The sequence below is a fragment of the Panthera tigris genome, chromosome F2 (assembly GCF_018350195.1).
Source record: "Panthera tigris isolate Pti1 chromosome F2, P.tigris_Pti1_mat1.1, whole genome shotgun sequence".
Lineage (NCBI taxonomy): Eukaryota > Metazoa > Chordata > Mammalia > Carnivora > Felidae > Panthera > Panthera tigris.
Window position 1 is genome coordinate 63,825,514 of NC_056676.1, and position 24,610 is coordinate 63,850,123.

Sequence of the window (24,610 nt, forward strand, 5' to 3'; positions counted from 1 at the left end):
AGCACAAGCAGGGGACAGGGAGAGAGAAGGAGAGACAGAATCCCAAGCAGGCTCTGAGCCATCAGCACAGAACCCAATGCAGGGCTTGAATTCATGAACTGTAAGGTCATGACCTGAGCCGGGTTCAGGAGTCGGACACTTAACCGACTGCACCACACAGGCACTCCTTTTCAACTAGTATTTATTGAGTGTCCAGTGAGTTCCATGTAATCCTCTAAGCATTGGGAATATAGCTGTGAATGAAGGAGACAGACAAGAAACCAATAAACCACATACACTACAGTCTATGTTGTATATATCTATGTATAGTATACTATAGTATATGTTATATATATGGGAGTATATAAAAATATGTACTTTGAGGCACTAGAAAGAAAGAGTAAAAAATATAAAAGGGCTCTTGTCAATAACAACCTTGTTAATTAGTTTTATAGGTGTAGCATCAAGATGCAAATTCTTTAATTTTCAGATGATAACTGCTTCGGGTCCTGTTGGTAATATTAGTTTTTATTAGTAATTCAGTCCATGCTGATTCTAGATTTACTGTCATCTTATTCCTGTCCCTTGCCCCCATTTCTTAGCTGCTGTTCCAAACTCTGGTCCTTCTAAAATTGGGGATGAGGAACAAAGTCTTCAAAGAAGAAATCACACCTTCATTCAGTGGCCTCAGCTACACCTTCGGAGCAGCTTCTTGGTTGACTTTTATCTTTACAAAACCATTTTCAATGATCCACCCTCTGATTAGTCTGTCTCTACTGACTCATGGTTTTGTCACTGGCTGGCTACAAGGCTACAGTTTTGAAAAACATGTAAATACGGTTACCAGCTCAAGCACATAAAAATGTAGGATGCCCAGTTAAATTTGACAAATATTTTTTTTAGCCTAAGTACATCCCCGGATATATTTAGGACATATTTATACTTAGAAAAATTATTTATATCAAATAACTGTGTTTTATCCAGTAACCCAACATGTGAAGATTTTGGAAACTAGATTAATGATTTCAGGAGCATAGACATCAAGTTTTGACTCACACAAAAATCAGAGAAACTGCTCTCAAGGAACAGTCCCATGGCGAGGCGAACATGCATGAGAACAAAATTTAGCAGTGCTGTATGCACCACAATAACCTGTAACAACCTAGCCCTTTCAGGGCTGACTCATACACCTAGAGAAATGCCTCTGAACACTCAGTCACTCAGTAAAGACAGATGGTCTCATTAGACATTTGACAAAGAGAAAAAAAAATGTGCTAAATTTCAATTACTATTTGCTCACTCCCCAAACTCCTTGCCAAATTTTTATGAAATGCATCCAAAGCCTTCCATGGGAGGTGTAATATTTTGCTCGGGCTGCTATAACAAAGTGCCACAAACTGGGTGGCTTAAACCATAGAAGCCTTCTCTCCCAGTTCTGAAGGCCAGGAGTCGGAAGGCAAAGTGTCGGCAGGATCGGTTCCTGCTGTGAAGGCGAGTCTGCTCCAGGCCTCCTCCAACTTGAGATGGTTTCCTGGCAATCTTTAGAGTGTCTTGGCTTATAGATGCATCATCCCAATCTCCGCCTTCATGTTCATATGGTGTTCTCTGTGTGTGATGTCTGTGTCCAAATTTCCCCTCTTTATAAGGATAGAAGTCATATTGGACTGGCGGCTCACCCTACTCCAGTGTCACCTCATCTGAACCAATCACATCTGCAATGACCCTATTTCCAGATGCCACATTCTAAGGTACTAGGGGGTAAGCACTTCAACATATGAATTTGGAGGGGACATGTTCAACATGTAATGGGGGTGAATCTGTACAGGTGTTAGAAAGACTGGAGAGCGAATCCAAAACCCAACAACACAGGTCTGTATGTGAAAACTGACAGGCAGGGTGTTTGACGGGGGAAGCTCCCAGGGCCTGGGTCCTGCCTCAAAGATCTGTCCATTCCACACCGGTGGGAAGGGCTGGCGAGTGGACAGGTAAAAGTTGGTCTGCATGGCAAGCATGCTGTTCTCACACAGCCTGGAAGCAGGCAGCGGCAGACTAGAAAGACTTACTCCAGGTCCAGTTCAGGCCCTACCCTGGCTCTGCAAAATCATTCCTGGCTGTCCCCCACTTTCAGAACCCTCCCTCATTATATGTATAGCATTTACTACCTATATCATTCCTTTAGCAAAGCTCTCATATGTATTTTCTATGCAAGTTCTGTCTCTACAACTCTATCAGGGAAGCTTTCGATTTTCCCAAAGAATATTTTTGTGTGTATTTTATATTATGTGCACACATATATATAAATATGAACACATCCAGCAACGATAAAGTAACTGAGAGTGGAATGTTACAAATCAGACTCTGAGATCCCTTCTTTAAAAGGTTTCTTCTTTCAGATAATTCTTCCAGGCTTTATGGGCTTTTCAAAGAATACACAACTTAACTGAGTTCTTGGAGCAGTTATCAAGTTATATTAATTACTTTTCCCTGACAGATACAGATTGATACGCATAGCATCCTAGGAACATGGTCTCCTGTCATTTCATTATTACGGAGGCAAATTTGTGGAGAGTACATTTTCTGGAAAAATGAGAAATAATGATTCTGTGACATGAATTATAAACTCAAAATAAAATGTACCCATATAAAAATGTTAAAAATTTTAAAATATTTGAAAACTATCAAATCCATTGCAAAATTCAATTTTCCAAGTTTTAAAAGGCAGAATCACCTGGCTTTGTTAACTTAGCCCCTCTTTCAACCGGGGATTGATATAAGAAAGGCCTATTGCCTGAAGACATTCTTGAGTAGCTGTTGACCCAAGGCCATGTACATTATTTTACAGTCAATAAATCTCACCAACTGAAGCTGTTTATTTCTTACTTTTGCCCAAATCCTGCCATGGCTAATGACCAACAGACAACTGCCAACGGGTCAATTGTCTTCAGTTCACTCAAGTTTTAAGATGGAAAAGATCTGATCCCTTCTCCTGGAGTCATACAGTCTAATGGGGAAAGACAACTAGACAAAAATAGCATACGAATAGCCAGCACACTTTGAACTCTTTGTGCTGGATCCTGCATTGAGTTCTGCATTAACTTTTTAAACTCCCCCCTCAGGCCTATAATGAAAGTACTGTTGTCACCCCCATGTTATCAATGAGAAAACGGAGTTCTAGGCAGGTGAGGCTATTGCCCAGGTAGTTTGTCTACATCGCTCATGGCCGGTCTTATCTGGTTCAAAATGTCAATAGGACTGAGGTTGAGAAACACAATACTCCCCTTTGGCTCAATTAATCTAACTCGTGCATCATCTACTCACAGAAACTGCAATCAACTCACTGGATCTGCAAGACTCTCTACCAACCATACACTTAAAGAAATTAAAAGTCAGGTATAGGTAGCCAACATTTTGCTTTGCAAAGCTTTCCGAGGACAGTACACTCAATCTTGATCATGCCTGAACCAGCCTTCAGGAAAGACTTGTGATGGAAATGTGTCTAGAACTGAGTGCAGTCCATCTTCCACTAGGATTTCCTCTGCACACTTTTAAATTAGGCCATGTGGCTCTGCTGGAGCCTAAGTTAGACCATGTCTCCTCTGTAGTCAAGTCTACGCGCAGAAGGTTGCTTCCGGTGAGTACCCGCACTTCTCTGCCCAGGGCCATTTTTTTGGCAGAGGAGCCTTGTGACCTCATAGAGATGCCAAACAGAAGTACCAGAGAGGTAACGCCCCCAGCAGTAGCCCTTAACAAAAGGATGGGTGGAGAGTTGCTGAGTAAGTTTTATCTGCTTCCTCGAATGTCAGGTGAAAATATGCTAAGTGCCACAGTGACTGAGTGGTCCACAGAGGGGCCTTTATGGGCTCATTCCCTTTACTAGCTCGTGTTTCTACTCCACCACCAGTGTTTCTTGGGCTTGTATCCCAAATCAACTTCTTGCCCTGAGATCCTCAGCTCAGGTTCTGCCTCTAGGGGAATACAAAAATGGAACAAATCTCAAAATAGATGAAACTATTAGCTATGCATAACACACCGAAAATTGAAGCACAGAGAAAGGAACTTGGAGACATCTGAGTCAATACTAGTGAAAAAAAATCCTTCAAAAAACTATTAATACTCTCAGAGAGATCAGCAAAGATGTCGTCGCATCCACAATACAAGAGGATGCTATTTAAAAAATGAACAGTGAGAATAAGAAAATATTCTTGGACCTTAGTGATATGATGGATGAAAAAAATCAATACAAGCGTTGCAGATAAAAATCTAGTAATTCTCCATGAAAAAGAACAAAAGTAAACAGAGAAGGAAAACTGGAGAAAAACCAACAAGACAACGACACAAATCAGCTTGCTGATGTGTCAATACAGAGGGTCCAACATCCAACCAAAAGAATTTCTATGCACAGGAAGCAAAGAAAATGGAGGAGAGGAATGATCAAAGAAATCAAACAAGAAAATGTTCCAGAACTGAAGTGTAAGATTCTTCAGAATACAGGTCCCAGTCTACTCATTAAATGACACGCGTAATGTCTCAGTAACTTTTTCATGACATGCCTAGGCCCAAAGAGATACCTTCCAATTCAGTGTTTTAAGTAGTTAAATCCAAACTACTTAAAGGACTCTTTATGTCCTAAAAACTTAGTAACTGCTGGGCACTATACAACTTCTCAAACCTAGAAATCATATTGAATACTGCCACCCTCATTTCCTGTTCCACACTATGTTTTGATTTGTGTGGTACTTGTTTGTGTGTGTGTGTGTGTGTGTGTGTGTGTGTGTGTGTGTGTTTTGAAATCATGGCAACTGCAGAAAACCCAGTTCTGCAAAGATATTGACATCATGGAAGGAATGTAGCAATCTAATATTAAGTCTCCAGTTAATGGTTCGCCTAGTGGCCAACAGATGTTGCTATGTTTTCCTCAAAATTTCAGAATATTCCCTGGCACTCTTGTGAGTTCACTCGGGTGACCTACAACACCTTGGCACATAGTTTGGGAACCACAGCTTTAGCCTACCTGTACCTATCAAGGTCTTAGAAAATTGATTAAGAAAACTTCCACACCAAGGCCAATCGCTACTTATAACTCAGAATATCAGTGATAAAAAGAAAAATTAGAAGTTTCCAGACCAAAAGAAAAAAACAGGTCACGTGTAAAAAAAAGTGAGACTTCTCACAGCAGAAAGGCTTCTCACAGACACTCTGAAAACTACCAAGGGAAAAATGCTCACTCAGCCTATCACACCCAAAGTATCAGTCCAGTGAGAGAACAGATTAAAGATATTTTCAACTATTTGCCTCCCACACGTTCTTTCTCAGGAAGCTACTGATGAATGTTGTCCAGCAAAACTAGGGAGTAAACCACAAGTGAAGGTGACAGAGAAGAAAGCCCAGGACGGCTTGAGGAAGACGGCCATGCGCCAGACCAAGAGAGAACCAGTCCACAGCAGCAGGGTGGGAAAATAAACAGAATGTGTGCGGGATTCAACATGTATGAGCATTTGAAAAAGAACAAATTTCCTAGAAATTTGATAAATATAGTGGTGCTTCAGGGGAAAAAAATGTACAGACAGGTATAAGAAAATGAAGCAAGGGGTGACTGGGTGGCTCAGTTGGTTAAGTGTCTGACTCTTGGTTTCAGCTCAGGTCATGATCTCACAGTTCATGACATCGAGCCCCATGTCTGGCTCCACGCTGGGCGTGGAACCTACATAAGATTCTCTCTCTCCTTCTCCCTCTGCCCATGCACTCTCTCTCTCTCTTTAAAAAAAAGGGGAGGCTCCTGGGGGGCTCACTCAGTTAGGCATCCAACTTTGGCTCAGGTCATGATCTCACGGCTTGTGAATTCAAGCCCTGCATCAGGCTCTGTGCTGACAGCTCAGAGCCTGGAGGTTGCTTCGGATTCTGTGTCTCCCTCTCCCTCTGCCTCTCCCCTGCTCATGCTCTGACTCTCTCTGTCTTTCAATAATACATAAACATTAAAAAAATTTTTTTTATTTTTTATTTATTTTTAATGTTTTTATTTATTTTTGAGACAGAGACAGAGCATGAGCAGGGGAGGGGCAGAGAGAGAGAGGGAGACACACAATCCAAAGTAGACTCCAGGCTCTAAACTGTCAGCACAGAGCCTGATGTGAGGCTCGAACTCACGAACTATGAGATCATGACCTGAGCCGAAGTCGGACATTTAACCGACTGAGCCACCCAGGCGCCCCCCGAAAAGATTTTTTAAATAAAAAATAAAAAGAAAAGAAAATGAAACAAATGGAAAAAAAAGAAAAGCTGTGAGTAACTGTAAGAAACCTGATCATTGACTTTTACATGGCTACAAAATGGAACAATATTGACATGATCACTAATTCTGTCAATAGTGGCTAAAACTGATATATTAAGAAGTAGCAGTATAGGCATATTATTTGGAGTATTAGAATATATATTTCTATATATACTAGGATTAGAAATATATTCTAATATTATAAATATAATATACCTATACTTCTATTAAAATATTTTTAATAAAAATCATTAAGTTATTAATTAAAATATGTTTTCTAATATTCTGGGGGACAACAGAGAAGGTATGGGGTAGGGTGCACAAAGGAATGCTATAAACATATATTATTTTTTTGCATATATTATTTTGATTTAGACAAATTCTTTTTTTTTTTAGTTTATTTTTATTTATTTTGAGAGAGAGAGAAAGACAGTGAGTCGGGGAAGGGCAGAGAGTGAGGACAACAGAATCCCAAGCAGGCTCTGTGCTGCCAGAGCAGAGCCTGATGTGGGGCTTGAACTCATGAACCATGAGTTCATGGCCTGAGCTGAAGTCAAGAGTCCAATGCTTAACTGACTGAGCCACCCAGGTGCCCCTGGTTTAGATAAATTCTAAACGTGAAGTAGAGAACAGAGGACAATATATGGATATTGGAAACAAAAGAGAAAAATCATTAACTTTGATTTTTATTGCAGATTAAAAGCTTTCAGGTGAAAGTATTTGAAATGCAGGGTCGCAAACAGCCAAGTAATTACCTACACTTTAAACTTCACTTTGCTTACATCGCCCTACTGTACAAGTTACCTCTTCTCTGAAGCATTCTTTTCCACTCCAGGTATCCTTAGTACCTTCAGATATTCCACAAGTTCTGCTACAGCATTTATATTACTTATAAATATAAATTATTATTTTTATTATTATAGAATATACTTGAAATATATGTAAATGTAATTTATTACTCCACACCTGTCTCTCTCTGGACTGTTCTATTTCAGAAGAAAAGGAATTTCATCTCATCCCTCTACAGATTTTTCCTTCAATCTACCGACAAGGTCCTCACCTTACAAACATTACCAGAAAAATTATTTTAATAACTAGTTATGTGACTATAATAACCCATATCTCATCAATCTAAACTGCCCATTCTTTTTTCACATTTTATCATTTCTGATTTGGGGAATGTGCCTTAAAATCGCTGGAGGCCCAGATGGAAGCTGAATTCTTGTAGACAGAATTTACAACCACTCCTATCATTCATCAGGGGCCCTCCCAATCTGAAATCACTTTAAATTATCTGCCTAAGTTTTGTTTTTTGTTTTTTGTTTTTTTTAACTCACACTGACACTACATTCAGACCTACATATTTAGTAGAACCGACTTGCCATTCAAAATCTTAGCAGGTATATTTTTTCTGCCTTCTACCAGGACTAAATCTGATATGTGTGAGTTTCTTTGTTGTCCCTTTCTGTGTGATGGGTTTATTTTTCACTTATCCCTGCATTGAAGAGATAGTCCCTTACATCAAAACTTTAAGCAGGTATCCCATTAGACACCCCATCTTAAACATTATTTTTTTTTGAGGGTACAGATACAATTCCACTGGATTGTCTCTTAGATTCCATGAAATACAGCATTAAATTAAAACCATAAAAAACTAAAGTATAATGCTGGCTTAGTAACACCTATATAAATATTTCACCTCTTTTTTTTTTTTTTTAATTTGAGAGATAAAGAGTGCATGTGTGAGTGAGGAAGAGGGGCGGGGAGCGGGGGAGAGAGGGAGGGAGGGGGGGAGAGAGAGAGAGAGAGAGAGAGAGAGAGAGAGAGAGAGAGAGAGAGAGAGAGAATCTTAAGCAGGATCCACATTCAGCACAGAGGGGCTGGATCCCACGACCCTGCAACCATGACCTGAGCTGAAATCAAGAGTTGGACTCTCAACCAACTAAGCCACCCAGGCACCGCCCACATTTTAACAAAAGAAACTTTTGGGTTTCTTTTGGCCAGTAAGAGCTCCACACCCCTATAAGCACTAGACAAATTTTCAAAGAATTTTGAATTTTGCTGTGTAAGTTAAATCCTTACTTGCCCACTTTCCCTTTACAAAACACTTTTTTGCACGTTCCTGCATATCAGCATTTTAAGACAAAGTTCACATTTGCCCACCAAAAACCACAGCAGCCTACACTGTGATCTGTTTGACGGAAAACATCTAATGCGGGGTGCCTGGGTGGCTCAGTCGGTTAAGCGTCCGACTTCAGCTCAGGTCACGATCTCACGGTCCGTGAGTTCGAGCCCCGAGTCAGGCTCTGGGCTGATGGCTCAGAGCCTGGAGCCTGCTTCCGATTCTGTGTCTCCCTCTCTCTCTGCCCCTCCCCTGTTCATGCTCTGTCTCTCTCTGTCTCAAAAATAAATAAAAACGTTAAAAAAAAAAATTTTTTTTTTAAAAAAGAAAACATCTGATGCTACTAAAAATCATCAATGAAATACACCCTTGTGGGATCATAATTCACCCCTACAAGGCAAACCAACTCTCCTAGGCCATCAGTTGCATCCTTCAGTTCCCTACCATGGCAAATCCCAAACTGTCCTTTGTGTCCCCGCCCACAAAGACTTTATGTAACATGATTGAACCCATCATTTCACTTGTATGCTTAAGACCTCTGTGTGCAAACAGTACTTAGCTAAGCATGCAATGTGACATGTTATATATACAGTTAGAAAATATTTAGTGCTTACTATGTTCCAGGCAATGAGCTAACCACTTTACATACATAATTACTCTAGCCCTCACAATAAACCTACTGATTAAGAAATTGAGGCTTGTTGTTAAGTAACTTGCTCAAGCTCACACAGTGAGAAAGAGATAGAACAAGAATGTAAGCCCACGCTGGGTAACTCCAAGGCCCTCCCTCTAAACCACTGCATTCTACTCCTCTGGGAAAGACACTGCAGTGAGAAGAAACAAGGCCAGTTTGAACAGCAAGCACATGAACTGGGTAGGTTAGCTGCAGACACACTGAGCAACCAGTCGAGTTTGAGATGGAGCTTCCCACACTTCTCAACAAGCTGAGAATGATGCTTCAAATCACAGGAAGAAGTAGTTTCAAAAGCACTGAGCTAAAGTATGGGGCATCATTTTAATTCCCATTATAACCACTATTCCATCTTCTCTACCCTACTTTGGGAGTGGGGCTCATTTGCATGGGTCTGTTAGGACATTTACTTCGTGGTGTGTGTATCATACTTTCTCTTAAGTCTGGATCTGCGGGCCAGAGCTAAAGGCAAGCTATTATTATAGATCAAAGCCACTGAAGTAGGTAATGAGGTTTGGTATATAAAACCCTCAGTATAAATGCAGGGGGAAATTCTGGCTTTTCTTTAACATTATCTGCTTTGAAATGCATCGTTTGAAACAGAAGTCTCAGTAGGCCAGAGAATTCTAGCTACCAGAGAAGAATTTCCCTTCACCAAACAGACCAATGGTAGCTTCGGCTAGATGCCTTTCACAAATGCGGAGCCCTGTGCGGTGAGTTATTTCTGATTGGCACTCCATGGGGGTGAGTGCTACAAGCATCAAGGGACATGAAGAGCATTCCTCACCAAGGCAGGAATACAGGAATACAGAATTGAAAGACCATTCTGACCGGCTTCCTGATAAAGAATACAGTCTGAATTCTCACGCGTAAGCTTTAAAAAAGAAACAATTAAAATATCTAAGCAGACAGTTTTCATCTCTCCAGGTAGAAAGTGTTCTTAACATATTCAGACTTGTAGGTCCCTGAGCTACAGGGGGGCAAAGGAAAGGTGGTTATAACATTAGAAGGATAATTACATTTCCCAATAACTTTTAAAATCATGTCTGGCTCCTCTTTTGTCTTTCAAGACCGGTCTATGTTAAGTACGTGCCTCCCAACTCTATAAAGTGACTTCCATAATTCTGCTCTACAGACCAAGCCATAGTCTTCATTGTCAGATGCCAAATGTGTATCATCACCACGTCTAGTAGCATGAGTGCTGGAGGAGGGGAGTCATCAGAGAAAGTCACTAAGTCCCCAAATTACTTTCCCTCCCCCCTCCCTTCCTACCTTGCTGTCTGTCCTTCCCTTCTCCCTCCCTGATTCCCCCACTCACTCTCTCCTTCCCTTCTTCCTCCCTTCTGTCTGTCCTATTTTTTGCTTCCTAAGACATTTTAAAATCAGCCTAAGGTGTGCCAGGTACCATGCTATAGATGCTATAGATCACACAATTTGTACGACTAATCTCAAAAACTTTACAATCATCCTCAAATGCCCTACTTCCTTAATAACTGTCAACTCCCTGAAATCAGAGGCCATGCCTTATACCTTTAAGACTTCATTGTGTCCACTGTACAATGTCTTGACTTTGTGTAGTATGCAGTAGGAAGAACTGGATGGGTATTAGATAATCTGATGTCCAGCTCCCTCATCTACAAGGTAACCGCAGGCCAGTCACCTCATCTCTAGCACCTCCATTTCCTCCTATACAGAAAAGGATCCTTAGGCCAGTAGTCCAATGATCCACACAGGGTTGACCTAGTGATAACATCATGATGTGAGTGAAGTCACCTTATCAACCTAAGCCTTGCCGGGGAAGGTGCCCCTAAGCATAACTCAGGGTGAAGTGTCTGAACACTGGTGCTGCCAGGTGAGCACATGAAGCTGGGTCACGTCACTAGACGCATGGCTCAGGAGAATTATCTTCTTGAAATGTGAAACCCAGCATGACATTTTCCTACTTACAACACTTCACCCTGAGAATGAAATCCAACCCTATCATAAGGCCTAGAAGCCTTGATTCCTGCTCAATTCTCTGGTCTTTTTCCCTTCCTGCCCCTTAACAAGGTCTGAAGGTCACATTCCTCCCACCTACTGACACTGAGCGACAGCTGATAGCCACGCTCTTTGTTGGGCTGCCTTGAGACTTTTGCCTTCCATAGGCCTGTCCAAGAATGGGCCAGATGCCCTTCCCATAGGCTACCACAGCACACAGCATCCCATGATGACCTCGCTACAGCACTTTTTACTCCATCCTGTACCTGCCTGCATGGTGCTTATCGGCATCTGTCACCATAACATTGTTCCTTGAGGGCAATGCCCTAGTGGTATCACATGAAAGATACTCCATAAGTTACCTGTTAGATGGGTAAATAAATGAATAAGTGAGGAACTCATTTGCAGTGTGACAGGACATGATCCTTTACATGGTTGAGGATATTCTTGAAGTGCTACCTGGGAACTCTGTACCATTATAACTTCACCGAACCAGATGTAACAGGCAGAAAAAATGTCCCCTACCCCCACTCCCAAGATGCCCACATCCTAGTCTCCAGATCCCAACCATATGTTACCTTGCATGGCAAAGAGGAATTAGGGTTTCAAGGTGAATTAAGGTTGCTAATCAGGGAAATTCTAATTTAAAATATATTTAAAATAGGGAAATTGTCCTGGATTATCTTAGGGTGACCATGGTAATCACAAATCCTTAAAAATGCAAGGAGAAGGCAGAATGGAGGTTGGACTGTTTCAGTTTGAGAAAGATTCAAGTTGCTACCAGGCTTCAAAAATGTAAGGGAGCCATGAGCTAAAGCATTTGAGTAGTCTCTAGAAGCTTCTGGAAAAAGCAAGGGGACAGATTCTCTTCTAGGGTCTCCAGAAAGGAATTCAGCACTGTGGATACCCTGATTTTGGCTCATTGAGATCTGCATCAGACTTCTGACTTAAAAAAAAAAAAAAACAAAAAAAACATAAGATAATAAATTTGTCTTTTAATTTACTAAGGTTTTGGGAAATTTGTTAGAGCAGCAATAGAAAACTAATACACCAGACAAGAAAGTAGAAGACCTAAATAGGACAAATCATGGGACCTGTTGGAGCTTTACTCTCCTTTTTATTTTTTTCTATCTATCTATCTATCTATCTATCTATCTATCTATCTATCAGAGACAGAGAGATCACACCATGCACGCAAGCAGGGGTGGGGCAGAGGGAGAGGGAGAGAGAGCGTCTTAGGCAGGCTCTACACTCCATGCAGAGCCACACACAGGGCTCAATCTCACAACTATGAGATCATGACCTGAGATTACGACCGGAGCCAAAATTCAGAGTCTGACACTTAACCAACTGAGCCACCAAGGAGCTTCACTCTCCTAATCAATAAACTGAGGTTAAGCACCCCTAATCTGCTCATCGCCTGAGTCTGTTTATGAAGATCCAAAGCGATAAGGCCTGTGTTTACATCTCAGCAGCAGCATTTATTCACTGTTTCAGTGGCAAGTGACTTAAATGATCTGTGCCTCAGTTTTCTCATCTATAAAGCAGACATTCTAATCATATTGGGTTACTGGGAGAACCCAATGATTTAGTCCATGTGAAGTGCTTAGAACAGCATCTGGCATGATGCAAATATTATATAAATGTTAGCTCTTATTACATCTGTAAAGAGTTTGCAAAAGGTTAGGTACTGCTGTGCCCGGCAGAGGATATGTTCCAAGACCCCCTGTGGATGCCTGAAACCACAGACTGTACTGAACCTTATATAGACTGTGTTTTTCTCCTATACATACACACCTACGATAAAGCTTAATTTATAAATTAGGCACAGTGAGAGATTAACATCAATACCTAATAATAAAATAGAACAATTATATCAATCACTACCATAAAAGCTACATGAATGTGGCCTTTCTCTCTCTCAAAATATCTTACTGTCCTGTACTTGCCCTTCCTGTGATGACGGGAAATAATAGCATGCCTACGTGATGGGATGAAGTGAGGTGAAGGATGCATGCATTGTGACAGAGCGTTAGGCTACTACTGACCCTCTGACACTATGTCAGAGGAAGATCATCTTCTTCCAGGCCATGGTGAACCTTGCGAAGCTGAAACCGTGGAAAGCAAAACCCAGGATAAGGGGACTACTGTATAAAGTGGTAAAGCAGAACCAATATTCTTTTTTTTAATGTTTATTTATTTATTTATTTATTTACATATTTATTGAGAGAGACAGAGTGTGAGCAGGGAAGGGACAGAAAGAGAGGGAGACACAGAATCCAAACCAGGCTCCAGGCTCTGTGCTGTCAGCCCAGAACCCGACACGGGGCCCCAAACTCATGAATGGCAAAATCATGACCTGAGCTGAAGTTGGACGCTTAAGCCACTGAGCCACCCAGGCGCCCCCAGAATCAGTATTCTTACAGAATGTTCTCAAGAGGCTGGAGGGTCAAAATAGCCCTTCTCAGTAGCAGTTCAGATATTTATGGAGGCATTTTGGGGGTCCAGGGGAGTGGCAGTGGCATATTCCTAGCATTTCGTGATAGGAGCCAGGGAAGCTAGACATCTTGCAACATCTGAGGCAGCCCTTCACAGTGCAAGATTCTTCCAGATCCCAAATGACACCACACACCCCTAGCCACCTTCAGTTGTAGCTATTCATTGATGGTGATTTTACATTCAGGTACCTGTATCTACCTCACTCATGCAGACCTCTGGTGTAGTTGTACTACGCATTTATCAATTGAAACTTTTTTCAAAATAATTTATCCATGAGGCCCAGTCAGTTAAATGTCCAACTTCGGCTCAGGTCACATGATCTCTCAGTTCGTGAGTTTTAGCGTCACTTCCACTCTCTGCTGTCAGCAGAGTACTCTCTCTCTGCCCCTCCCCCCTACTCTTTCTTTCTCTCTCTCTCAAAACAAATAAATAAACTTAAAAAGATTTACTCATTTCTCCATTTTATTAATGTTAATAATAATAGGGCATTATGCTGATTTTTAAATGTAAACTACAGTCCGATTTTATTATTTATGAAATTCATTTCATAAAAATAAAAGCGGTGTTAGAAAGGTTTCTTATTAAAAGTGTGTTGGGTCTTACTTTACAGAATGTGAAGTGAAATAATGTTTAGGGATACCTTAACCTAGCTCGTTAGCTTCCCAGTGAAGAAAATCCAGGCCTAACAAGTTAAAGCATCTTGTGAAAAGAGTAACTATTAGTTACAATATAAGAGCCCAAGTTTCAAGACTCTTAATTCCAGAGGTCTTGGGTAATCTTTAAGGATCTGTACATCCTAAATAAAGTAAGATTCTTTAAAGTTCAAATTCTCGTCCAATCCTGAAATTTCATGGCAACAAAACCACTGCCTCTACCTTGTGCCCCATCTCCCTGCCCTGCCATTCCCACTTCCACCACTAAGGGAAGTGACTGTGCAAGTGACATTTTAGATGATCTCAACAGCCAAGCATTCCTGGGAGCAGTACTGGGGGAGGAGCTTTGACGGACAAGGTTCATGTCAACAACAGTCTCTGACCTTCTCTGAGTTTCCATCTCTTCTGGATCAGTTCCGGAGGATACCTTTTGGCCCCGGATATGATTCTGTTCATCCCCCCACCCCTACCTTCCATACCCCAATATGTGTCTTCCAGAACATTCTGTACTCCTCAATCTGGACAAAGTTATGGGGAAACTAATTTTATTAGTTTCAGTCACAAAAAGGTCGATAGATTCTAAATTACTATTTTGCTACCAATCTCGGCAAAAAATTCACCCCTCCCCTGACCCAGAACTACCAAGGATATTCACGCAGCTGTACCCTGCCCAACTCCACAGGGTGCCATTCTCATTGTACACCATGTACATGGCATCCCCTGGCATTATGGGGTTCAATATTTGCATGGCTGAATGTAGGGTCCCTGATCTTACCCCCTAAAATAGGAAATGAGTTCATAATGTGAAGATACCTGACCTTAACTTTGATGAATATTTGGCTAAACACTGACTTAGGTGGCCCTGTCTATTCACTCTATTTTCAGTTTGAATTATAATTTAGTCTCCTTGTTGGCCATGTGTTCAATGACAGAGGCCCTGCCTTGTTGTGAAGTTGAGCCATACACTTGGTGCATTAAGGTTTTTAGACTCAATCCTCTTTTCTGTCCCTCCCTTTTGAGTAGCCCACACAATGGCTTTTCCTGCTCAAGGCTGTCCCAAGCACTTCAGCATATTTGAGGAGTGAGGAAGAACATCTTGAGCCCAATAACTGAGGAACTTCAACCAACTTAAGTATATAGTTGAAGGAGAAACGCAGAGTATCAATTTCCCCTAGAAGTTACAAGTATGAGCTTTTATTTGTTTGTTTACTTTTGAGAGAAGGAGAGACACACAGAGTACAAGCAGGGGAGGGGCAGAGAGAGATGGAGACAGAATCAGAAGCAGGTTCCAGGCTCTGAGCTGTCAGCACAGAGCCCGATGCGGGGCTCGAACCCATGAGCTGTGAGATCATGACCTGAGCTGAAGTCGGACATGTAACCGACTGAGCTATCCAGGTGCCCTTGTATGAGCTTTTAAGTGAGACAAACCTGGAAACCTCCTAGCTATTTTACTTGAAGCAAATAGCCCACAGGGAACAAGTACTAGCCTCACAGAGTTACTAAAAGTGTAACGAACAAATCCAAGTAAAGCCTGTAACATATAAGTGCTCACCAAATGTTAGCGATTGTAATGACTCCCTTCCGGCAGAGGAATGGTCTCCTATCATTACAGTTTCATAGTAAAAAAACTAAAGGGAGACTAAAAGTAAGAAATATAAAGTGTAGTATAGTGTGAGGAAAGGACTATCCCTTAGGACAATTTCACCTTCATTTCATGTAATGGCAACATAACTAATCACAGCAGTCATTTGATGCATGTCTTGTTTTTCTTTTATTCTCAGATTTCTCTTCCATGCAACAGCCCTGTAAAGTAAGAAGGTCTAGCCGAGTTTCTTTATTCCCTTTTTTTCAGAAGACACTGAGGCTCAAGGAGGTTAATTCTGTGGTAGATTCTGCAACTGGGAGGCAGGGATTGAAACTTGGGGTTCAGCCGTTTCATTTCAGAGCGTTTCACTAGCAGAGGCAGCGACTTTCCACTAGGGGGCGCACGTCGTGTAATGGGGTGCGTATTGGCTGTAGTTAAGGGACTAAACTAATCTCCATGGGCAGGCCAGGAAAAAAAAAAAAAAGCAACCTAAGTAAAAAACTGTGCATTTTCCACATAAACATATCTTTGAAACATCTCCCTAAGCCTCTCGTCCAAGCAGATTACGTCTACAAAGCCATTCCTCTGTAGAAATTCTGCAATCAAGACTGCATTTCAGGATATGGGCAACTAGATATGTGATTTTAAGAAGCCTTTCTGGTGGCTCTGATTGCCCCTTCAGCTGGTCACCCATGTACTAGTCCAAGCTAAAAAAGAAGGGATATGTGTGTGATATTTGCTTTGATGGTATAGGATCACACCTCTTGCACTTAGGACCAACACTTTGACTCAGAACAAGAGACATTGTTTCGAGCGGGGCCTCTACTTGCTTCTCTTACTGCCCTCGATCTCTAAAAACTCAGGCTGGGAAGAAGGTTGTGGCCCAAAGCCCAGGCGGTTCCTGTCTAGGAGGCCCAGGGGCCTTCCCTCAGAGGTCCTACCTGCAACACAGGAGGGCATGTTGCAAGAATGTAACATTAGAGGTTTTTACAAAACTCACTCTTCAGTTGCTGCATCCAGAAAGTCACACAACTGCTTGATTCTTTTTCTTTAAGTTTATTTTCAACTGCAGGGAGTCACCTTTCCTTCCTCTTTCTGGGTGAGAGATTTTTTTTTTTTTTTTTAATCTATTGCTAAGTCATTATTCTTTAAGTGGAAACCAAGGAGAAGAAGAGTCGTAACGAAGGGCAGTGCTTTGAAACAGAAATCACCTGCCTTTTGTCCCCCCTGATAAGTATTGCAAGCTGAGCAGGTGTCCAGTGGTTTACCCAGATCCCACCTGCCCCTTGTCACACAAACCAACACACTTGAGTCAAGAAAACTTTTTTTCTGCTTGTGTTAATCATCAAACCAAAGCAAATAGCCTTCTACTTTTCTGGATCCAGGGTAGCAATTAAACATGAAGACATCACAAATCCTCTAGATAAATAATGGTGGGGGTGGGGGAAGCCTCTGGATTCTAGGCAGGAGGTGGACTATCATGTACCAGACAGTTGCATCAGCCGTCACATGTTAACAAGGCTGGCTTCTCAACTTTGAACTTTCGCAGTTTCACACCCCAGCACCACATCTGGTGAGCAGGAAATTGACTTAAGTCCTTAATTTAGGATTTAAATCAACCACCAGTTTACAAGGTCTGGGTTGAAACACTCTTGTTTCTGTGGCTGTGGGTTCGTTTACTTATTCACTCAGCTTGCAGATCATTGAGCACCTAAACTCAAGGGAGGTGACCCATAACTAAATAAAAGACCCAAGACAACTCAATCTACAGCGAGGGGAAAGCTGGGTAAATAGATAAAAATAATTGCATAATATTTGTGTTAACGGAGGTATGTACAAAGGAAGCTATGGGGCAGAGAGGCAATTACCAAGTAAATACAGACGTAGTGGGAAAGGACAATGATTATCCACTTAATACCCTATTGCCCTTCTGCCCCTCCTAACAGCAAAAGGGCACAGTAATGCGACTACTTATTCCATTCACTTGAAAAACTAGGGGATTGGGCTCATAGGATCTCAAGAGAGTCGTCTCGAAGACGCCTCACACTCAGGAGAAACTGTTTCAAAATGCAAAACTGTTTGCACACTACTCGGGAAAAATCCCGGGAAAATGCAAGCAGAAAAACTGCCTCCCCAACCCTCCACCCAGAGGAGCAGCCTGGAATCCAGACTGACCGGCCGAACACCTGGCACCAGAAGGGAACTTGTGCACAAAGACGCAACACACTACCCAGCCCTTGGCACAAGTCCCCGGCGTGAGCCCGGCTTCCAATCTGAAAGAGGGAAGTCCGGAAGGGTGACGGGGTTTTAGCATTCAAACACTGCCCCCCCTCTCTGTCCTCTTTGGGACGGAACCCTCTTCACCGGATTGCCCAGGCTCCTGAGGACAACTGTGCCAAAGCAGAACTCTCGGAGTTGCTACTGTTCAGTGAGCTCTCACCGGAGCGTGGACGGCTGCCCCTCATTTCCAGAACCACGTCCTACCCCTACGTACGCTCCACTTGGATTATCCGCGGGTAAAAATGAGACACCGGGCACTAGGCACCAAGACCCTGTGCCTGCCACGTAGCTCAAGAAGCCCTGCTCGCCAAGCCCTTTCACACACCCCTGCCGCGTCCAAGCCGGCAAAGACTCTATCTAGCATGGGGACAAGTTGCCCCCAGGTGGGGTAAAGTTGTCCAAACTCCCCGCCGCCCCCACTCGCCGGAACCCCGGGCTGTGTCCGCACGTGGGCGAGAGTGAGGGTGCGGCGGAAGGGTGAGGGGGTGTGTGCGCGGCCCGCGCGGCGTTAACCCCTTACCTTCCAGCAGCACCTCCTTGCCGGCGCGCTTCAGCGCCTGCACCGCCTCGTCGTGGGTGGCGTCCCGCAGATCGGCTCCGTTCACCGACAGGATGGCGTCGCCCACGTACAGGGCTTGGGTCTGGTCCGCCGCCAGCCCCTTGAAGATCTTGCTGATGAGGATGGGCATCTTGTTCTCCTTGCCCCCCTTGATGCTGATGCCCAGCCCGCCCAGCTCCTGCTTCAGCACCTTCACGCCGCGCTTCTGGTTGGAGATGGACTCGGGCACCTGCTCGGGCAGGTCGGTGAAGGCGGTGCGGACCCCCGCGGGCGAGTCCGGGGGCTGCGCGCCGCCGGCGCCCCTGCAGAACGAGCCATTGGTGGCGGTCCCGATGCCGTTGTACGCCGCGGCGCCCTCCTCGCAGCTCAGAACCAGGGCGTCCTCGCTCAAGTTCACCAGAACTTTGTGCCAGCGATCCCGCACCAAAACTTCCAGCAGCCCGCTCCGCTGCGCCCGGCCGCCTCCCCCGCCGCTCGGCCCCGCCGCCGCCGCCGCCGCCGCCGCTACCGCCATCTTTCCGGCATTCTTAAAATGCCATGTGATTGCCAAAGGGGGGAAAAGTGGGGAAGGGCTGCGGGGGAGGCCGCGGGCCCGGGGAGCGAGGAGCGCGCGCCGCGCAGGGCGGAGGCAGGGCGCGGGACGCCGCTCCGGGAGTTCGCACACACGCACCCGGCGCGAGTTGGCAGCCGCAGCCCGGCCCGTTCCCCTTCGCCGGATCCTGGGCGGGGTGGAGCGACCTAAAAGAAGAAGGAGAGGCAGAAACAGGGGAGGGGAAAAAAGCCAGCTGCCAAGCGCAAAAGCCCAAACCCAGGGGAGCCGCGGAGCAGCTCGGCGCCGGGAGGCTGGCTGGGAGGAGGCGCGCCCGCGGGGAAGGGCGGGGACCCGCCGCCCCGCGGACGCTCACCTGTTCCAGCCGCCGCGGCCTCGGCGCCCTCGCGCCGCTCGCCGGCTCAGACCCCCGCCGCCTCGCTCGGCCGAGCGCCGGGCGCCGCAGGGACAGCTTCCCCGCGCCGGCTCCCCGACCCCGCCCAGCCCGCGCCTCTCCACCCTCCCCTTTCCGCGGGCTCCCGCGCCGAACCTCTGCTGGGACCGCGCGTGCTGCCGAGGTCCCCGCACGCGACGCTCCTGCCCCCTCCCTTCCCTTTCTTACGTCCCGCCTCATCGTCCCTCAGTCCTGACCCCCAGCTGTATCTCCATCCACGCCTCCTCACTCGGGCTTCCTCCAACCGGGGCTTGGCTTCTCGTGCCGAGTTCTTACCTGTCTGTCCCTTGCGCAGGGACTCTCAGGTGGACTCAGACGGAGGCCCCAGGTTCTCGCAAAGTTAAGAGGGAAGGCTGTCCCAAGAACTCAGAATGAGACGTCAGCATAACCCGAGTGTCCGAAACTTCCTCACTTGAAATGCAGGACGTCTTTCTGCCAGATCTCTGGAGAGGTGCCTGTGCTGGCGGGGGTTTTCAGCAGGTCACTGCCTGCCCCAGACCCCGGGAACAAATGCCTTCCCAGCTTTAACACCGAATATGCTCTATGTTTCTGACCCATCTTTTCTCCCCCAGTGCCGTCCCAAGTGCTTCCTGGGACTTTCTCTTTCTCCCCAAGATCCACTATCGGAAGTTAATTGTTTGAGAACTCAATTTCAATGGGCTGTATCTGAAAAGTTCCTTTACTAGTTGTTTATTTGGAGCTCAGGCTGCGTTTTTCCAGGGGAAGGTTATAATTGTTGGTTACCTTCCCAGGCCAATCTGGGAATGCCAACCAACATAACCCGCGTCATAGCTTAACCTCACTGAGCCTTCCTGTTCTTTGAACCTCTCAGGTTCTCCCCCTCAACCATAATCAGGTGCCATGGACCTCCCCAAGAGTTTTAAGTCTCTGTGTATCCCTTCCCCCTTCCTACCTCACCCCTCTGTCCAAAATCAAAATAAAACTCACAAATCTGCTGTTCTTAAAGGTAAACCCAACCCCGCAAGATGTCAGGAGGAAAGAAATCTTATCAAACACATTCCCATTGATGCGCATCACCGTTGACATTATCGAACATGCTCTAACCCTTCCAGAACGACTTACACTATTAGTTGACAATGCTTTAAAACCCAGACAATCCCTAAAGGGTAGCTGTAGTTCCAGGCAGTGTCCCGGAATGAAATGAAAACATTTGGACTTCTTTGGAGAAGTCACTGCAAGCAGGTCAGCGGGGGCCCCTGGCTTAATGCTTTCTCTTGAAGCTCCCTCCTTTCCTACATTTTTAATCCACCAGTTTTCTACAAGATCTGTGTTCCTTCATGTAAAGGTACCATAGCAGGGAGAGCAGCCCCAGCATCAGATAGGAAGCCCATTCGGGTCTACCACTGTGGGGTGAGAAAAGCAGTTGGGACTGCCCTCTGCTTCAGAGCTGAGGATTCACTCATATCACTCTTCAGAGAAATCAGAGCCTGAGTGTCTATGCAGTAACCCAAAATACCTAGGAGGAAATAGGCACCAGAACACCAGTGTGATGATTTAGAAATCAAAACTGATCTGCCCCCAGACCAAAATCCTCCATTTCCATGATGCCTGCATCTTGCCTCTGTGGTCAGGCAAGGTGGGAGGCCCAGGCAGAACTAGAAGTAACTTATTGATTTGCCATAAGATACCACAGGGTCTGGAATGGCAATTTCTCAGAATCTCTGTGACAAGCACATTGTTTCTGTGTAAGCAAACCTACATGGGAAAGAAGTAGGTACCTCGCTTAAAGTGGCATTTGAAGGAGGGGAGATCAATATTTAATGTCATTAGGCCTCAGACATGCAGGTGGCTCTGTGGGTGGACTTGTAACAACAGCCCCTATTCTACATGCTTTACACATATTAACTTAATCCTCCCACCAATTCTCGGGGAACCATACTATTACCATCACTCCCACTTCATAGGTGAAAAAGTAGAGATACAGGTTTAATAACTTGCCCGGGGCATGTAGCTAGTAAATGGCAGTCAGGATTTGAAGCCAGATGGGATGAGTCTGGACTCTTAACCCTTGTCCCACACTCTCCTGAAGGTCCTTGGAGCCTGTTAGAGACAGGGTGCACCCTGCAGTGAGGCCAGCCTTTCCCCTGGGAGGGAGCGCCCAGACGCCCTGGTTGTAGAAGGGGAGAGCCAGCCCCTGCCTCTGGCCTGTCCCTCTTTCCTAGGTTAGAGAGCACTCTGGCCTCCGCTAACTGACACTTTTTTAAATTACTATTTTAGACGTGTTAATATGTTGAAACTGGTGACTGTTGTGGTCGTACAGGCCGAGAAGTCCTATCTCACCCCTCAAAGAGCTTTGCATCTCTGGCCTCTGACTAGTAATGCTGATTCTCAAGAGTGAACCTTGTTTACCTCATTTCTTAGTTGGTGGCGGGACTTGGAACTAGTGCACTGTAACCCCTTAATCCTTGCAGTTAGGACACATCACCCCTTCCCAGGTCTCCTTTTTTTTTTTTTTTTTTTTTAAAGAATGGTCACTAGAAAGCACTGACAAGACTTCCAGCTTCCTCATTTTAGAAGTGTGGCATTTGAAGCTCAGAGTAGAGCAATGACGGACCCAAGGCCACAACGTGGGTTTGTGGCAAAGCTGCACCTGGGCTCTCATGGCTACTGGTCCAACTCAGTGTTCCAGAAATTATATCTGAAGCTCCCCAACCCCCTTTTTCCTTAAACCAGATTTCTTTTGCTTAGCTAGGTCTCCTATTCTGTTTTCTACTTCTGTCCTAAACTTTTGATTTTCATTTCTCACCCAGCTAGGACTGGGGTCCTCCTCTGTGTGTCCCTTCCCTGCGGGATGTGCGTTTTCCTACAGAGGTTTGTGTGAACTTAGACTTGCAAGAGCATGTCGTGTGATCCTCAGTTTCACAGCGCAGCGTGTGGTGGAAGGAACAGTGTTCATCCCATCAGTAGCCCCCACACAGTTTGGTTGTGCAACCACTACATCCCAGGCAGTGTTCTAGGTGTTGTGATGTGAGAACAGACACACTGACAAAGGCATGCTTTATGAAGCTTACACTGTAGCTGGTGGTAGAGTGGAGGTAGAGAAAGACTACAAACACACAAGATATTTTCCTCCAGAAGTAAATGCTGGGAAGAACATACAGCAGTGTGATAGGGTCAAGAGTAACCAGGACAGGCAATTACCAGGAGTGGTGCTATTAAGGAAAACCTTTGTGAGAGATGTGGATGGTAAGAAGAGGGGAGTCTTACAAAGATCTAGGGAAGACGGTCTCAGGAAGAAGGATGTGCCAGTACAATGCACCTGAGACAGAACCCGGCTTATCTGGTTCACAGGATCAGAAAGAGGTCAGCGTGGCTGGTGCAGCCTGTGGGAGGAAGAGAGAGGTAGAGGCAAGATCAGAGAGGGAGGCTGGACCAGATCACAAGGTAGGGCCTCGGAAGATTGCAACATACCTGTCCTCCTTGTCCTCTTGAGCTGCAAGAGCCAAACATTTTGGATTGTCGAAGACAGTGTCGATTTCAAGCATTGCTTACTATTACCTACTGAGTAAACTTCTACTGGGTGGAACACACGATCCAGTGTTTGGGTTTGGAAAATATCATCACTGTATTTGGGGCGCCGTTTCATGAAGAGTAGGCTGAGCATCTTTAGGGAGATTTATCCAATACACAGGGTGGACAGTGGCTATAAGGTGAATAGTGAAGAGGAAACAAAGAGCTTTTTGATATCTAGGGGGCAATTAGAGAACAGAACAAGACAGAAGGGGGATGTTCACAGGAAGGGTACTTGAAATGCAAAACCCCGGAGGTGAGGCCTAGGGATGTCAATACCATAGGCTAAACGCTTAGGGAGTCCCTACTCTGGTGAAGAACTGAGGGCGTTGCAGGAGGCCCACCCTAGTATGCAAAGAGAATTTCCTACAGGAAGACAGACGTGAACACAGAGTACACGGGGGCCTGAGCCGGCTGCAATGCTGAGTGTGAAATCAGTGGCTAAAGCAAAATGCTGGCTTATAGATTCTCACCTCAGAGATCAAGCACTGAGACTGGGGGACAGCACCGGCGGGTTCTTCTCTGGTACACCCGGTTGGCTAACAGGTACATCATCAATTTTAAAAAGGGTTGGCAAACACCCTCTATTGCATGTGCTTGGCTTTTCTCTGGGCGGGTCCTTGGTAAACTAGATGGACCACCGCCCAGACTATCACCCAGCCAGTCAGTCAGGTGAGAGTTATCTGATGGCTCACCATGGGGGTGCTGCTTGGGGGACTTTTCCGGGAGCAGGGCTGGCCCAAGGCAGAACTGAAAGTACTTAGATGTTGTCTTCCAGCTTCTCTGACTGGGTTCTACTACTTTTACTTCCCTTCCTTAACAACCTGCTGTTGAAACAAACCTGGTACCAGCCTTAATATCTACATAAGTCTTAATATTTATACCAGTCTTAATATTTATATTCATCCTATAAATTTAAGTCACTTTTCTAAGGGATTGTACATTTGAGCCTTTTTAAAATTGTGAGTGATCGGTTAGAACTTATGTTAAAGGCACGTTGGGACAAAATGGCTCTTTGAAATCCCAGAAAGAAAGATAACCCTCTGCATATTGGGAACTTTAGCAAGTTAGCCTAAGTAGGCATAAACATGTCTGGTCTGAGGGTGAGGAGGAATAAGGAATCGAAGTTTCCTCCATACACATCTTTCGAATAATATGAAATGAAATGGACATGACATTTCAAATAACTATCTCACAGTCTTGTTTCTTAGGCTCCAAGAGAGATTGGTTATTAAATTACTTTGAGAACCTTCAGGCTCAAGAGGTCTATAAATGAGGGAAACTCACTTTTTTCCACACTGTCTCCATTTACTTTATGGAATCGCCCCCCGCCCCCCAGACTCTCCCTTGACCCATGAGAAAGTTCGTCTCATGTTCTACCTCACAACCTGATAGCCCATTTTTCTTCACCACCCAATTTATTCCCTCCCGTTGTAGCAGGGTTCTCTTAGATAATCTCCCTGTTAGCTCCCTGTACTGAACT

At 44.7% G+C, this 24,610-nt stretch overlaps 1 protein-coding gene across 2 annotated transcripts in view; it reads right to left on the reverse strand.

The window, feature by feature from the left end:
* Nucleotides 1-20,027, reverse strand: part of SNTB1 (syntrophin beta 1) — a 234,924-nt gene extending 214,897 nt beyond the window's left edge. The window contains exons 1-2 of one of the 2 annotated variants that reach the window (XM_042973541.1): nt 19,873-20,027; nt 18,575-19,351 (exon numbers count right to left, since the gene is read on the reverse strand). In XM_042973541.1, coding sequence (XP_042829475.1) covers nt 18,575-19,127 — 553 coding nt within the window. In that variant the 5' untranslated portion in view covers nt 19,128-19,351; nt 19,873-20,027. Of the gene's footprint in view, nt 1-18,574; nt 19,352-19,518; nt 19,565-19,872 lie in introns of those variants that run through there. The other variant, XM_042973542.1, reaches the window with a different exon arrangement.
* Between the last annotated feature and the right edge of the window lie 4,583 nt (nt 20,028-24,610).